The 17,247-nt window shown below is 44.3% G+C and overlaps 2 protein-coding genes across 2 annotated transcripts in view; both read right to left on the bottom strand.

Moving 5' to 3' along the window:
* The window catches only part of LOC306964332 (uncharacterized protein), a gene marked incomplete at its 3' end in the record, with an annotated part of 391,619 nt that overhangs the window by 156,893 nt on the left and 217,479 nt on the right, over positions 1-17,247 (bottom strand). The window lies entirely within an intron of this gene.
* LOC306964235 (zinc transporter ZIP3-like) lies at positions 9,440-15,259 on the bottom strand. The gene is made up of 3 exons (XM_079558212.1): positions 15,181-15,259; positions 12,043-12,289; positions 9,440-10,195 (listed from the first exon to the last, which is right to left on the bottom strand). Exons 2-3 carry the CDS (start codon positions 12,247-12,249, stop codon positions 9,473-9,475), a joined length of 930 nt encoding a protein of 309 aa, XP_079414338.1. The 5' UTR covers positions 12,250-12,289; positions 15,181-15,259; the 3' UTR covers positions 9,440-9,472.

Genomic DNA, 17,247 nt, shown 5'->3' with positions numbered 1-17,247 from the left:
CACTGACAGGTCTCTGGTCTCGGGTCTCTGGTGCTCCTTCAGTCTCGGGTCTCGGGTCCTCCTTCAGTCTCTGGTCTCGGGTCCGTGACACTGACAGGTCTCTGATCTCGGGTCGGGTCCTCCTTCAGTCTCTGGTCTTGGGTCCGTGACACTGACAGGTCTCTGGTCTCGGGTCCTCCTTCAGTCTCTGGTCTTGGGTCCGTGAGACTGACAGGTCTCTGGTCTCGGGTCCTCCTTCAGTCTCTGGTCTTGGGTCCGTGACACTGACAGGTCTCTGGTCCTCCTTCAGTCTCGGGTCTCGGGTCCGTGACACTGACAGGTCTCTGGTCTCGGGTCTCTGGTGCTCCTTCAGTCTCGGGTCTCGGGTCCTCCTTCAGTCTCTGGTCTCGGGTCCGTGAGACTGACAGGTCTCTGGTCTCGGGTCCTCCTTCAGTCTCTGGTCTTGGGTCCGTGACACTGACGGTCTCTGGTCCTCCTTCAGTCTCGGGGCTCGGGTCCGTGACACTGACAGGTCTCTGATCTCGGGTCGGGTCCTCCTTCAGTCTCTGGTCTTGGGTCCGTGACACTGACAGGTCTCTGGTCTCGGGTCCTCCTTCAGTCTCTGGTCTTGGGTCCGTGAGACTGACAGGTCTCTGGTCTCGGGTCCTCCTTCAGTCTCTGGTCTTGGGTCCGTGACACTGACAGGTCTCTGGTCCTCCTTCAGTCTCGGGTCTCGGGTCCGGGACACTGACAGGTCTCTGGTCTCTGGTCCTCCTTCAGTCTCAGGTCTCGGGTCCGTGACACTGACAGGTCTCTGGTCTCGGGTCCTCCTTCAGTCTCTGGTCTTGGGTCCGTGACACTGACAGGTCTCTGGTCTCGGGTCCTCCTTCAGTCTCTGGTCTTGGGTCCGTGAGACTGACAGGTCTCTGGTCTCGGGTCCTCCTTCAGTCTCTGGTCTTGGGTCCGTGACACTGACAGGTCTCTGGTCCTCCTTCAGTCTCGGGTCTCGGGTCCGGGACACTGACAGGTCTCTGGTCTCTGGTCCTCCTTCAGTCTCGGGTCTCGGGTCCGTGACACTGACAGGTCTCTGGTCTCGGGTCCTCCTTCAGTCTCTGGTCTTGGGTCCGTGACACTGACAGGTCTCTGGTCTCGGGTCCTCCTTCAGTCTCTGGTCTTGGGTCCGTGAGACTGACAGGTCTCTGGTCTCGGGTCCTCCTTCAGTCTCTGGTCTTGGGTCCGTGACACTGACAGGTCTCTGGTCCTCCTTCAGTCTCGGGTCTCGGGTCCGGGACACTGACAGGTCTCTGGTCTCTGGTCCTCCTTCAGTCTCAGGTCTCGGGTCCGTGACACTGACAGGTCTCTGGTCTCGGGTCCTCCTTCAGTCTCTGGTCTTGGGTCCGTGACACTGACAGGTCTCTGGTCTCGGGTCCTCCTTCAGTCTCTGGTCTTGGGTCCGTGAGACTGACAGGTCTCTGGTCTCGGGTCCTCCTTCAGTCTCTGGTCTTGGGTCCGTGACACTGACAGGTCTCTGGTCCTCCTTCAGTCTCGGGTCTCGGGTCCGGGACACTGACAGGTCTCTGGTCTCTGGTCCTCCTTCAGTCTCGGGTCTCGGGTCCGTGACACTGACAGGTCTCTGGTCTCGGGTCCTCCTTCAGTCTCTGGTCTTGGGTCCGTGACACTGACATGTCTCTGGTCTCGGATCCTCCTTCAGTCTCGGGTCTCTGGTCCTCCTTCAGTCTCTGGTCTCGGATCCTCCTTCAGTCTCGGGTCTCGGGTCTTTGGAGGAGGATTAGCTCATGGCGGCCCGATCAGAGCCTCTCGCACTGGGGCCAGTTCAGTCGCTCCTCCTGAGTCCTGGGGCTTAAGAGGCTTAGTACAGGTGAACTCACGAGCTCAACTTCTCCCCCCGGCTCACACGCACCCCCGCCTCCTCCACGCCTCCTCCACGCCTCCTCCACGCCTCCTCCACGCCTCCTCCACGCCCCCTCCACGCCTCCTCCACGCCTCCACCACGCCTCCTCCACGCCTCCTCCACGCCTCCTCCACGCCCCCTCCACGCCTCCACCACGCCTCCTCCGCCGCCGCACATGCGCCCGTCCCGCCGTAGTGACGGGATTACCGGCTCTTTGATGATCAAAAAACCTCCGCTCATTCAACAATCTGATCAACTCTATCATCTGTTACATCTGAAACAGCTTCTTAACATAAACTTTCACCTGGAAACAACAAAAAACCCACAAACTTCTCTATAACATGTTTACTTAATGCACTCAATGTATCTCCAAAGATTTATTTGGAAAATAGTAACTTTTCTTTTTAAAGTGACAGTCTGTAAATTTGCAAAGTTAGGAGAGATTGGAAAGTGAACAACTAAATCCCTCCCCTCTTGGACCAGAAAGCCTCTCCTAGATCAAGCTCCTCCCCCCTTCCCTGATTGGTCCTGACAGGCCGCTTCACAGGAAAAGCTCGTCTCATTGGTCAAAGCGGTATCAGAGTGATTTTTTTTAAATATCTAGTAGTCTGATTTAGTGAGTTTTGAATTTCAATGGCTGCATATTAAATATTCAACTGGGTGTTTTTTAATAAAGTTTTCCCACATTTATTTATTTATTGGATTACAAGCCCTTAGGCCAGGGGGCCGATTTTCTTTATTGTAAACAGACCGAAGGCCGAAGCAGGTGATTATTAGCCCAAAGTAAAACACAAAACTGGAAAAATGACCATCTTAAATGAGATAAATGACTTAAAATTGCTTGAATTAAAGATCTTCTATGTTGAATTTGAGTCGATTTGAACTAATCCAAGATACAAACGCCAATGGAACAAGAATAAAACACATTTGAAATCAAATAATTGATTGATCACGTGAAATTATCTAAATTAAGAGAATAACTACTACAAAAGGCTTTATTTCATCTAAGACCAGACCAAATCTACTCAAACCTTAGATTTAATCTGTTAATTCAATAAAACGATTATTCTTTTTCCAGTGCACTTCTTTCAAATGCCAGTGTTGTACATAATAACTGGGTGCATTGACAGTATTTCTACCTTTTTTCTCCCATTTAACTCTAATAATGTTAAAAATACTCTATGATTTGTGTGATAATGTTTCTCAAAATCCCCTTGGTGGCCAGAGGTGCTGTGCTAGAGGGCCTGACGTTGCCTTAGGCTAATTCTGGCATATTTGCATGTATGATGTTTGTTCATATTCACAGTCCCTATAATGCATAAATAAGGAAATGAGGGCCACATCTCATCAGTGCTTTATAAGTGACTATTAGCACTGACATTTAGCCACTTTCCATCCCAGTCGCCCCATGATGTTTCAAGATGAGGTTTTAAGGGATTCTGGCAGCTTTTCTGGATGGATTGTAACCATGGAAACAGTTCATAGAGGGCAACGGGATGGACGGTGAAGGCTCCATGCTTTAACCTCTTAACTCCCACCTGAACGGATCCTATTTTCTCCAGTTTGGCTTTGCCCTAAATCAAAAAGCTTCTTGGGGGAAAAAACACCAAAATAACCACAAAAAATGAGAAGAAAACAAAGATGTAAACGCAACAAAAATGTGATAAAAATTCAACAAAAATGTGACAAAAATTCAACAAAAATGTGACAAAAATTCAACAAAAAGTGACAAAAATTCAACAAAAATGTGACAAAAAATCAACAAAAAAGTGACAAAAATTCAACAAAAAGTGACAAAAATTCAACAAAAATGTGACAAAGATTCAACAAAAAGTGACAAAAATTCAACAAAAATGTGACAAAAATTCAACAAAAAATGACAAAAATTCAACAAAAATGTGACAAAATTCAACAAAAACGCAACAAAAACTGAACCAAAAAGTGACAAAAATTCAACAAAAATGTGACAAAAAAATCAACAAAAATGTGACAAAAATTCAACAAAAATGTGACAAAAATTCAACAAAAAAGTGACAAAAATTCAAAAAAAAGTGACAAAAATTCAACAAAAATGTGACAAAAAAATCAACAAAAATGTGACAAAAATTCAACAAAAATGTGACAAAAATTCAACCAAAAAGTGACAAAAATTCAACAAAAATGTGACAAAAAAACAAAAATGTGACAAAAATTCAACAAAAAGTGACACAAATTCAACAAAAAATGACAAAAATTCAACCAAAAAACGAAAAAAATTCAACAAAAAACGACAAAAATTCAACAAAATGTGACTAAAATTCAACCAAAAAGTGACAAAAATTCAAAAAAAATGTGACAAAAATTCAACAAAAAATGACAAAAATTCTAAAAAATGTGACAAAAACTCCACAAAAAGTGACAAAAATTAAACAAAAAGTGACAAAAATGCAACAAAAATTCAACAAAAATGTGACAAAAATTCAACAAAAAATGAGAAAAATTCAAAAAAATGTGACAAAAACTCCACAAAAATGTGACAAAAATTCTACAAAAATGTGACAAAAATTCAACAAAAATGTGACAAAAATTCAACAAAAATGTGACAAAAATTCAACAAAAATGTGACAAAAATTCAACAAAAATGTGACAAAAATTCAACAAAAAGTGACACAAATTCAACAAAAAGTGACAAAAATTCAACAAAAATGTGACAAAAATTCAACAAAAATGTGACAAAAATTCAACAAAAATGTGACAAAAATTCAACAAAAATGTGACAAAAATTCAACAAAAATGTGACAAAAATTCAACAAAAAGTGACACAAATTCAACAAAAAGTGACAAAAATTCAACAAAAATGTGACAAAAATTCAACAAAAAGTGACAAAAATTCAACCAAAAAGTGACAAAAATTCAACAAAAATGTGACAAAAATTCAACAAAAAGTGACACAAATTCAACAAAAAGTGACAAAAATTCAACAAAAATGTGACAAAAATTCAACAAAAATGTGACAAAAATTCAACAAAAATGTGACAAAAATTCAACAAAAATGTGACAAAAATTCAACAAAAATGTGACAAAAATTCAACAAAAAGTGACAAAAATTCAACCAAAAAGTGACAAAAATTCAACAAAAAGTGACAAAAATTCAACAAAAATGTGACAAAAATGGAAAAAAAGAAAAGAAAAAAAAAACATACAAAAGGTGACACAACACAGCAACAATGCGAGGAAAAAGATCAGTTTTGTGGGTCTTTCAAATAAGGTGTTACACAGGCCTATATAATAGCCAAAGAGGACAGAATGCATTTGGTTTAGGCGGGTGGTAAGAGGTTAAAAGTTGCACCTTTAAATAAAACTATTATTTACAACAGATGTTCTCGATCTAAAGCATAGTTACAGGAGGATTCAAATGCACCTTCACATTCTCACAGTGTTTCTTCTGACCAGAGGCCGGGCTGTGAAGGACCTGAGAGACCCCGGCGGGACCAGAGGACTTCCTGGTCCCGGTGTCAGCGCTCATTGATCCCCGGTCCAGTCGTCATCACAGTATAATCTCATCAAGTCCTGATCCAGACCAGGCCTGGAGCCAGCAGGAGCAGCGAGGTCAGACCGAGGCCAGACCGAGGCCAGCCCGAGGCCAGACCGAGGCCAGCCCGAGGCCAGACCGAGGCCAGACCGAGGCCAGACCGAGGTCAGACCGAGGTCAGACCGAGGCCAGACCGAGGCCAGACCGAGGCCAGACCGAGGCCAGACCGAGGCCAGCCCGAGGCCAGACCGAGGCCAGACCGAGGCCAGCCCGAGGCCAGACCGAGGCCGACCAGAGCCGAAACACACAACAATCACTTTCACAAATTTATTCTTAAATACAACAATGAATATTTGATTTCCTTAAATACAAAAGTAATAATCAGGTTTCATAATAATTTACAAAAAGAGTTTCCAGTGTTTCGCAGAGAGCATATCAAAAAGCACTTGGGAAAAATCGATTCAGGCCATACGTTCACATGCAACATTTGGATTAAAGCATTAAAATACACAATAACCATCTGATGGAAATACAGTGGGAGGAAAACCAGAGTTCACAGTTTGGGATTTCTCACATTTCTGCCTAAACTAACACATTTAGGCAGAAATGTGAGAAATTCCAAACAGTACTTGCTTTTTCTTGCCACTGTATTGTCCAAGTCTAAAAGATAAAGAAGAAGAAACGTCCTCCAGAAGAGTGGGAGGGCATCTGACGGACGAGGCGATTGTCTAAGCTCCATTTGCGTAAACGACGATAAGATTAATAAGAATAATGACAAAGGTTTGGTTAAAGATTGGCTTGAACTAAAGTGACAGAAGTTACTGCAGTTATTAGTGTTTCTAAAGTACTTCATGTTCTAAAATGTGCTTTTACACAAACATACCATAAAAACAAGTTACATCACGTGTTTCCTATAAAGGCTTAAGTAAAGTACAGTAAAGTACAGGACAGGTCAGTAAAGTACAGTACAGTAGAGGTCAGTAAAGTACAGTAAAGGTCAGTACAGTACAGTACAGGTCAGTACAGTACAGTACAGGTCAGTAAAGTACAGTAAAGTACAGTAGAGGTCAGTAAAGTACAGTAAAGGTCAGTACAGTACAGTACAGTACAGGTCAGTACAGTACAGTACAGGTCAGTACAGGTCAGTAAAGTACAGTACAGTACAGTAAAGTACAGTAAAGTACAGTACAGTAAAGTACAGTAAAGTACAGTACAGTAAAGGTCAGTACAGTACAGTACAGTACAGTAAAGGTCAGTACAGTACAGTACAGTACAGTAAAGTACAGTAAAGTACAGTACAGTAAAGGTCAGTACAGTACAGGTCAGTACAGTACAGTACAGTAAAGTACAGGTCAGTACAGTAAAGTACAGTACAGTACAGGTCAGTAAAGTACAGTACAGTAAAGTACAGTAAAGTACAGTACAGTAAAGGTCAGTACAGTACAGGTCAGTACAGTACAGTACAGTAAAGTACAGGTCAGTACAGTAAAGTACAGTACAGTACAGGTCAGTAAAGTACAGTACAGTAAAGTACAGTAAAATACAGGTCAGTAAAGTACAGTACAGTAAAGTACAGTACAAGTCAGTAAAGTACAGTACAAGTCAGTAAAGTACAGTACAGTAAAGTACAGTACAAGTCAGTAAAGTACAGTACAGGTCAGTAAAGTACAGTACAGTAAAGTACAGTAAAGTACAAGTCAGTAAAGTACAGTACAGTAAAGTACAGTACAAGTCAGTAAAGTACAGTACAGTAAAGTACAGTACAGGTCAGTAAAGTAAAGTACAGTACAGGTCAGTAAAGTACAGTAGAGGTCAGTAAAGTACAGTACTTTCTAGAACGCAGCCTCAACAAATGTCTGATTATTACTCGTCTTGTAGTAACTTGAGGTCGATCGATATGGGTTTTATTAAGGCCGATATGCTCGGCCGATATTTTTGACCGATACTCGGCTGCTCCAGAAGTGGCTGGTTTTATTTGATTACTTTAGGTCAGGGGTCTCCAAGTACATTTCCCTGGGGGCCAGAATATATTGGAGTCCAACAAAAGTTCCAGTAAAATATGTTTTCATAGAGAAAATACTATTGTGGAAACTTTTTTCAATAAATGAATAATAATGAGCCCGACAGGACTGTAGCCTCATTAAAACAGCTTACACTTATATTGCACTTTACAAGTCTCTGCTACACTGTAGTCATTATTCACTACATACTCGGTGGTGGCAAGCTACAGTTGTAGCCACAGCAGCCCTGGGAAGACCACCTGGCTATAATGTTTACATCCTGATCTCTTATGTCAGTGCCCTCTACTTTTAGTACATTTTACCTGTTTTATCGTTTGGTTGTATGAATGTTTTTAATGGATTTTATGTGGTTTTATTGTAAAGCACTTTGGTCGCCTTGAGTGTTGTAAAGGGCTCTATAAATAAAAATTGATTGATTGATTGATTGAACACGTGTGGAATTATTTCCTTTTTTTAAATGTAAGCTGCCCCCCAGTGGCTGCTCCGCACAGAAATGGGCCAGAGCAGGGGCGTCAAACATACGATTTAATCCGGCCCCTGCCCTGTAAAGAGCATAAATTCAAGAGTATATATATATATAAAGTATGTCTCTAGCCCACTCCTGTGCAGAGTTATGAATTTTTAAAGAATACCCAGAATGCTCATTCTAGCCTTTAAAAAAGGAAAGAGTTCTACACGTGTCCAGCAGAGGGCACTGACAAAACAAGAACTCAGGATATAAAAAACACATACCTACACATACATATAGCCACGTAGTAAATGGACAGTCTGCCCCAGGGCGGCTGTGGCTTCAATATGTACTTTGAGGAACTTGTAACACAGGCTTGTAAAGTGCAATACAAGTGTAAGCCTTTGTTATTAATGAAGCTACAGTCAGGTTGGGGCTTTGACCAAAGCACAACTTATTATTATTCATTTACTTGAAACATTTCTCTATATGTGGCCCACGACCCACCGTGGGAGCTCAATTTCTTCCCACGACACAAAATGAGTCTGACACCCCTGAGCTGGAGATTTACTTTTTTTTAAATACTTTTTTATACTACTAATTTGTGCTCTACAAGTCAGGGGCTGGACTGAATCATCTCGTGGGCCGGACAAGGCCCGGGGGCCGGCTGTTGGAGACCCGTGCTTTAGGCGAGCCAATCATAGGTTGTTTCTCAATTGCGAGGATCCGTCCTCCGTTTGGCCACTTCGTTGACGTCCTCGGTGGCGGCTCTTCCAAAACGGAGCGGAGTGTCCTCTCACCGCCGCCTTTGAGCTCAGATGGAACGGCCTCCGGAGCGAACGGCTGCGTCAGGTCACGTGTCAATCTATGCTCATTAAAACAACTGTTTTATGAATAACAGAGGCCAGGAAACTGTTTATGTGGAACACAACTTTTTTAAAGTGAGTTCAAACTAATAAAGTTTTGCGAGAAAAGAAAAAAGAAACTATGCTGCAGTGCATCATGGGTAATTTCAGCTCTCCGAGGCAGCGGAGGATCCACTGCTGTATCCTTCGTAAATGAGCCAAACGGAGGAGTCGAGCTGCGAGGGGGCGAGTGGTCCAGGTGAAATGGAACCACTTGGCGGCGCCGTGATGACGCGAATGACGTCCGAAGTGGTCGAGACGCCGAGGATCCTGGCAATTGGGAAACAGCCATAGTTTCTGTCCCAGCCTTGATTAGCTGCCGTTAGCATTAGCATGCAGACACTAGCTGCATGTCCATATTGACTGAGTTGACTGAAACTTACTGTATATTGCTGGGTTGGAGGTGACATCACAATATTCTAAAGGCCTATACTATTATATAGAGGAAACAATATTTTGTTTTTGAGGACATTCTTGTACAGGGAGATCATGGACCCAGCAATTTAACAAACTTGCAGCTAATCGATTTTCATTGTGATCTCTGTTCCCCTGAGGCCGAGGTGTGGGAGGACTTATTTTAAAGTCCTAATGCAAAACGAGACACCGGCTTGTATCGGGGGTGTATGGGTCGACCTCTCGTACTAACGTTCCTCCTGGTTTGGCGGGTCTTTGGCGCTCGGCGAAGGCCTCGCTCCGTCACCACTGGATCAGCATGAGCGCGGCCAGCGTCCCGTAGCCGAGGACCAGGAACAGCACTTTGAGCAGCCGGTCGTCCTTGTCCTCCAGCTCCGGCCCCAGGATCTCAAAGAAGGTGACGAAGAGGAAGGTCCCGGCGGCGAGTCCCTGCAGCACGGCGGACACCACGCCGCCCGCCAGCGTCTGCGCAGACTCGATGCTGACGCCCACCACCACGCCCAGCGGGATCATGGCGCTCACCGTCGCCCCCAGCTTGGCCGCGTCCTTCATGGGCAGCGAGGCCTTGGCGACGCTGACGCCGAGCGCCACGGCGGCCAGCGTCTCGTGCACGGCCACGCCCAGGAACAGCCCGCCCAGTTTGTCGCCGCGGTCCTGCAGCCCGAGCGCCAGCCCCTCGAACACGGAGTGCGCGGAGAGGGCGAGCACCAGGCTGACGAGGCGCAGCGGCCCCGCGGAGGCCAGGCGGGCGGGGTCCAGGTGGGAGTGGCTGTGGCGGTGAGGGGCGGGGCCGGAGATGAAGGGCGTGTCGTACTCCGAGTCGCTGCCGGCCTCCGAGCCGGCGCCCGCGTTGAACGTCTCCAGGTTTATGAAGGACGGCCGCTCCTTCCTGAACGTCAGCACGGTCTGCTCCACGAACACCGTGAGGAAGAAGCCCAGCATCATCATCGTCTCCGCCACGGGGTAATCCGCCGCCATCTGCAGTGACGCCATCACCTCCGACACCTGACAGGAAGAGAATGAACACGTAACCGGTTCAGCTTTAACCAAATCTAAAACAATGGCTGCACTGGTGTGTTGCTCCCCTAATTATAGACTTGGGGTGGGGCAAGGAGGAGGAGGCCAAAGGAGGGGCCAAACCAGGGGAAAGGGAGGAGCCAAATGAGGAGGGGGGATTTTTCCCAATAATTATCTAAATAAAAGTATTTTCCCCCATTGGAAAGCATTGCACTTTACACACGTTAACAACTAATTTAGAGCCTGGTGCCAATTTTTTGGGAACTCGATACAGCTCGATATTCCTCCTGTGATAACACTGGGTTAGTTACAATAAAAGACACCAGGCTGGTTTTGTAAGAAACATTTTAGAAGTCTGGTACTAATGAGGGCCGGACTGTTAGCATTGGAGCTGCGTGAACTACAGGTCACGCAAGGGCGGAGTCTGCAGTGAAGATCCCACCCTTATGCCCTTTTTAGGAACATGCTTCGTCAGAGCTGGGGAGGAGGAGTCATGGACATTAGGTGTGTTTAAGATGAGCGAGACGGCTGCAGGCGAGCGCTGCAGGCGAGCGCTGCAGGCGAGCGCTGCAGGCGAGCGCTGCAGGCGAGCGCTGCAGGCGAGCGCTGCAGGCGAGCGCTGCAGGCGAGCGCTGCAGGCGAGCGCTGCAGGCGAGCGCTGCAGGCGAGCGCTGCAGGCGCGCTGCAGGCGAGCGCTGCAGGCGAGCGCTGCAGGCGAGCGCTGCAGGCGAGCGCTGCAGGCCGGTCAGATTCGTGTCCAATAGGGCAGCACGGTAGCACAGCGGTTAGTGCTCTTGCTTCACAGCTAGAAGGTCTGGGTTCGATTTCTGTGTGGAGTTTGTATGTTCTCTCCGTGTCTGCGTAGGTTTCCTCCGGGAACTCCGGTTTCCCCTACATGCACAATAGGCCAGGATGAATGATGTGTGTGAGTGAATGTATGGTGGTGGTCAGAGGGTCCGTTGGCGCAGACGTGTGTAGTCGCGAAAGTGCCTCTGACAGTCTCCCCCAGGGGAAACTAAAGCTACAAACGTAGCTTTCCACCACCGAGTATGGAGTGAATGTACAATTGTCTCATGTAAAGCGCTTTGTGACCATGTCTGTGAAAGGCGCTATATAAATAAAGATCTTCTTCTTCTTCTTCTTCTTCCAAGATGGTCCCGCCTCGCTCTGACGCCACCTGTGCGACGGGGCCCGTATTCTCGTGAGACCGAGGCGGCTGGAGCGCCTTGGGTCGGCGAGCAAACTTGCTTTTCTCCGCCTCGCTCGGCTGCCTGAACTACAAAGGCCAAAGGGATTATGGGAAATGAAGTGCTGTAAACACGTGCGCCGGCAGATGATTGGATATGAGTTGTGTTTAGATCGGCGCTCCGCAGCTCCTGCCTCATCTTTTGTCATCACAGAGATCTACTTAAAACTGCAGAAATGCTTCACAGGGTTCATATTTGACAGAAAGTGCCCCTGTGTTCAACATATGGCCTACATTTAAATAAGCATAAGTTTATTATTCTAATCCTAATAATAAAGGATTATTAGGATTAGAATAGCTGTAGTGATGGGGCGTCTGGTGTGTGGGAGAAGCAGAAATGTGTTCACAAACTTTTAAAATAGTTTTATTCCCAAACTCTTTCTAACAAACGCGAGACGCTGCGTGATCTGAGGCTCCTCTCTGTTCTCGGGGCTGAAATGTGTCTGCCTTGATTTGAGGCGCCTTTCTCCGCCCTCGGACGCCACCGCCAGGTCTCGTCTGGAATCGAGGCGAGGCGCACTTCATCTTAAACACACCTACTGTCATTATGGTAAATGGGGAGGGGTGAGGAGGAGCTGTCTATTCTCACCTTGTTCCTCACGGCGGGCAGCAGGGCGTTGAAGCACGTGGCCAGGAACACGCCCCCTCCGAAGGCGTTACAGAGGGACAGCGGCCGCCTGTACCTCTGCGCCTTATCGCGGTCCACCAGCAGGAGGCGCACGGGGACCAGGACTCCCCCGAGCATGAGCCCGAACAGCCCCAGCATCCCGGCCAGCTTCACCCACAGCAGCTCCATCCCAAACCTGCTCCGGACGCCGCTACATCACACGCCGCGCCTGCAGACAGAGACACGAGCTTCAGGTCTGACTGGTTGAGGTTTAAGTTTACAAACAGGAAAACAATTAAGGTTAAGGTTAGGAAAATGGCTGGGATTGGGTTTATTTAAACGTGACATTTTTAAAGCAGTACTAAGTAACTCTTGCCCCTAGAGGCCATAAGCACCACTGCAGGTGTCGTAGCAAGTTGCGTCTTTTCTCATTAATTGTCCTGACAGTAAATACTACACTGACAGAAAACACAAAGGGATATTGTTCATCCAGTTACACATATAAAGATCATTGTTTCACTCAAACTCGGCTGTAAATACTGTTTAAGTGGTGCTAGCCCGCAGCTAGCTTTGCCCGTTAGCCTGATAGCTTCTTCTAGGTGATTCCATTAGTGTGTATTGGTGACTCCGACCCGGAGGCAGCGAAGTTGTTATTGTGGTTTTCTCGCCAGAGACACGAGAGGGAGATGAAAGACCCCCAAGTCATCCCATAAACACTTGTATTACCCCCAGAGGGACTACGGGGAGGATTTATTAAGGTAAACAAGTTACCTAGTACTGCTTTAATCAAGTTTGTCTAATAACTGATAACTTGCTTGTCAAATTTATTTTATCTTTCAAACTAACGCTGAGTGCATAAAATGAACAGGGTTGAGCTGTTCAATATTAAAAAAAGTGTTGCGGTCACTAGGGCTGGACACCGTTAAGTATCGAAAGCAGGTACCGAAAAGAATGGTAAATGGACTCAACTTACTCAAAAGCTTGTCTACCTTAATCAGGCCCAAAGCGCTTTATAGTAATGAACCCATTCACTGTCCAACCCATAGAAAAATTGGGGGGAAAAAAGTGGGAATTATGTATTTTCCTCCCCCTACATGTTCCTCCATGTCCTAATGTGTAGAATGAGCTCAGACCTGTTCACCACAACTGCCTCTAAAATCCGCTTCATCAGCTTAATATAGAAGCTGCAGTTACACGTATGACCTGAGGTGGCAGTAGTGAGTATAAAATGGCCAACTTGCATCTAGTCTCTTTAAAGTACTGGTAAAATGTAACAGTACTCAGCCCTGACGGTCTCTGGACGTCTTTTTGCTTTCTTTGATATGAAAACACAACACACTGGATACAGGACACGGACAGTATTTCCAAGTCCATTGGGAGCCAGAACGTTCTATTGTGTGAAAAACCATTTGTTCCAAGAATAAAGAGCCTGACACTGGCCCACATTTCAGAGATAACGTTACAGAAAGGCGTGACCAGTGTGATAAAACGATTATCATGACGTTTTCTCTTCACAGGGGACTCGATAACAAGATAATGTAATAACTGTGGCACATCGTCAACAAAACAATTTGATTTCTGTTTGTACTTTTATATTTAGGGCTGGCACTGTTAAAGGAAACCAGTCTGGTGTCGGAAGATGAGGTTAGGATCTACTGGTATCGAAAAAAATGAAAGTATCTGTCTATCCAAGTTTTGATGCCGTTTCCCCCCATTTTTTTTATTCATTTTTTCCTATCATTTCCAAGTTTTTTCTTCTTCTCATTTTCACAATTGTTCCCCCTCATTTTTGATATTATTTTTCCCCCTATTTCCCCATTCTTCCTGTTTACATTTTTACCTAATTTATTCCTCAATTCTTCCTTATTTTTGCCACAATTTCTGCCAACTTTTCCAATTTCAATTACCATCAATATTGATTCCCAAAAACTTTGTTACATACGCCCTTTCGATTTGTACCTCCCCAATTTTGATTCGACATGGTTTGTTTGGTTTGTTTACTTCCTTGTTCCCAAATACAATATATTTAGTTTTATGCAGATTTATGGAAAGTTTATTTACATCAAACCATTTTTTTTTTTTTGCATCTTACGTTCAGTTCCAACTGTATTTAAAAGCAGCTCAAGATCTTTTCCATAGAGTTTGGGAAAGTCTACAGTTACCATGGAGATCGGCCATCTTTGCAGCTGTTAGCATACATTTCCATTGACTAACATTAGCTAAAAACAGTTTATAAAGTGGAGAAAAAAGCCGTGGAACAGCTCCGTTAGCTGCTGAGTTACTGCTGGTAAATACATCGAACTCACTGTGGTGTCCAAGTGTTTTAATGTGAACAATAACTCCAGTATTTTAACTTCTAAAATCTCCATTAGTTTACAATTGCTGCTAATCCCATAATGCTTAGCGATGTGATGTCACATTCCCGAACTCTATTATAAATGTGAAGATCTTCCATTTAGTAAAGGTATCAGAAAAAGTATTATTCAAGTATCGGTATTGAAAACCAAGTATCGATAAAAATGCATCAGTGCCCAGCCCTGTTTATACTTGAATCGACAAGGTGTGACCGTCAAAGATGTGATTAGTTTTACTGCCTGAATCCTCCTCATCCTCCTCCTCCTCATCTTCCTCATCCTCTGCTAAACTCCACGTCACTGTTTCCTCAAGGCCTCCAGTTTCCTCCAGTTTCCTGACACAGACGGTGCAGAGGTGAATACGAAGGACAGAGGAAGTTCACTGTGGCTCTTCCTCAATCCATTTCACTCCAGAATCGATCTTCATGTACAGAATGAGCTGCCCAAGAGTTATAAATAAAAGCAACTTTCTACCAATAACATGAGTCTGGACCGAGTTTGAAAGGAATCAGCACGTGCGACTCTACTGAGATGTATCAGTCTTAAAGCAAAGTTAGGATTTCATTTCGTTTTCGCAAAATAAAACTAGTGATGTTTGATCAAAGACGTTGATGATGTTGTTAGCCGTTGGCGCCGTTAGCTTCTGGTGTTAGCGCGCTCAAAGACAATAAACCCGCTTAAATATTGATATTTGATCAGCAGAAGCGGTGTTTATTAGTAGAAGTTCGATAAACCCAGAGAAGACGTTTAAAGGCCGGATAAATACCTGTAAAAGCGGAGTTTGCAGCAGTTCCTAGAGGAAACAGGTGCAGGTCCAGACACTTCCGCCTCTCGCTGTCCGGGCGCAGCTGATTGGCTGACGCAGCGGTGACGTCATGTCTTTTGTTTAGAATATTTTGAGCAAAATCTTTCCTCAAAGATAAATTCAGTGGAAAGGCAAACTTATAACAGATTTTTGGCAACATTACGAAGCAATTTTTTTTTTTAAATTATTTGTATTTATTTATTTATTTGTTGACATATATTTAACGAGGATAGGACACTTTGGTACATTTTGCATTGGTAAAAGTATAATTTAAGTATGGAAGAAAACAAGAAATAAAGCATGACTTAAACTAAAATGACCTCCTCGTCTTTTTAATGAGGAAACGTGGTAAAAGCGTAACAATGAACTTTTACATTACAGTAAGCGGACTTGTTTTCTTAAAGGAACAGGCCACCATTTTTCCATACTTGAATATGTTCTTACCTGAGCTCAGACGAGTTGTACCCGTCTGGTCTTTGTGTGTGCCCTCAGTCACGCAAAACGACCAAAGATGTTGTTAGCATTTGGCCTCTCCCTGTATATTCCTATAGCTCCAAACGGGGGTGAAGCTAGAAGCGACCACGCTCTTCCACGGGCACAAAGACCAGACAGGTACGGATCAACTCGTCTAAGATCAGGTAAGAACATATCACAATATGGAAAAACGGTGGCCTGTTCCTTTAACCTCTTAACCCCCACTTTAACCGAGCACATTTCCTCCAGTTTTACCCAAATCTAAAAGCCTCTCGGCTGTAGCTTACAGCTTACAGGCCAGTGTATCACCTCAAATTCACTCAAAACTCATCTTAGTTTGTTCCTTGTTTTGTTATCGTTTTTATCATGTTTTCATTGCTATTTTAAAAAATGTCAATATAAATAGGGACAGAAGGCATGTGTGGCTTTGCTGTGAGTCTTGCCCGGATACCTCCTTGTTTCCTGTAGCTCCTCTTGCGACGCCTCCTCTGTGCTGCAGGTTTGGGGGCTCCTGGTGCCTCTTCCGTGTTTCAGAAGAAGAAATGTGTCGGTCTCCAGTAAAACAGTGTGGAGCAGAAACCGCAAAAAAATCAGCTGTACCAAGAGAGATGGAGGTTGCCGCTTGTTTACACGTCGCTCCAAGAAGCTTTTAGATTTGGGTAAGGCTGAGCCAGTCAAGATGTGCTTGGTTAAGGCGGGGATTAAGAGGTTAATATTATTTTCCGAAAACTGAGATTTGAAATGGTATCCTGACTTCCTGGAGGAGCTGTTGAGCTCATAAAGCTCTGTTTCACCTGCTGATGTCATGAGGTGCTGCTTTAACCTCTTACCTCCCATCTGAATCGAGAGCATTTTCTCCAGTTCAGCTTTACCCAAATCCTGTAGCCCAGTGTAACACCTCATTTGAAAGCTAAGATCTACAAAACTCATCTAAATGGATCTTTTTCCTCACGTCATCAGATTTTTTCCCCATCATTTTTTGGGGGGGTTTTCAACTAATTTTTGTAACTGTTGAAATTTTTTGTCAAATAGTACATTTTTTGTCACTTTCATGTTCATCATTTTTCATAATTTTCTTGTCAATTTTTGCCACTTTTTCATCATTTTTTTGTCCATTTTTTGTCATTTTTTTTGTCACTTTGTCCTTTTTTGTCAATTTTTTTGTCCTTTTATTTGGTCAATTTTTGTGACATTTTTGCCACTTATTCATAATTTTTTTGTCAAATTTCTGTCCGTTTTTTGTCAATTTTTGTGACATTTTTGCCACTTTTTCCATCTTTTTTTTTTCAAATTTGTGTCAATTTTTTGTCAGTTTTTTGTCTAAGTTTTCTCACTTTTTTTTCATTTTTTCAGTACTTTTTTGTCACATCTTCATCATTGTTTTCGTCTCAGTTCTGTCGCTATTGTCTAACCTTTTTTCCAGAAGCGTTTGGATTGGGGTAAAGCCAAATTAGAGAAAATGTGCTTGGTTCAGGTGGGAGTTAAGGGGTTAAAGTGGTGAACTTAAAGTGAGCTTCACTGACCTGTTATCATTTCAGTGCTCAGTTTGCTTCT

The sequence above is a fragment of the Gobius niger genome (assembly GCF_951799975.1).
Source record: "Gobius niger genome assembly, chromosome: 6".
Lineage (NCBI taxonomy): Eukaryota > Metazoa > Chordata > Actinopteri > Gobiiformes > Gobiidae > Gobius > Gobius niger.
This window is presented reverse-complemented; position numbering and strand designations above follow the sequence as displayed.

Coding starts and splice junctions, on each gene's coding strand:
- LOC306964235 (XM_079558212.1), bottom strand. CDS start 12,249: ATGGAGCTGCTGTGGGTGAAGCTGGCCGGGATGCTGGGGCTGTTCGGG. Junction 10,196..12,042: donor TGCCCGCCGTGAGGAACAAG/GTGAGAATAGAC, acceptor TCTTCCTGTCAG/GTGTCGGAGGTGATGGCGTC.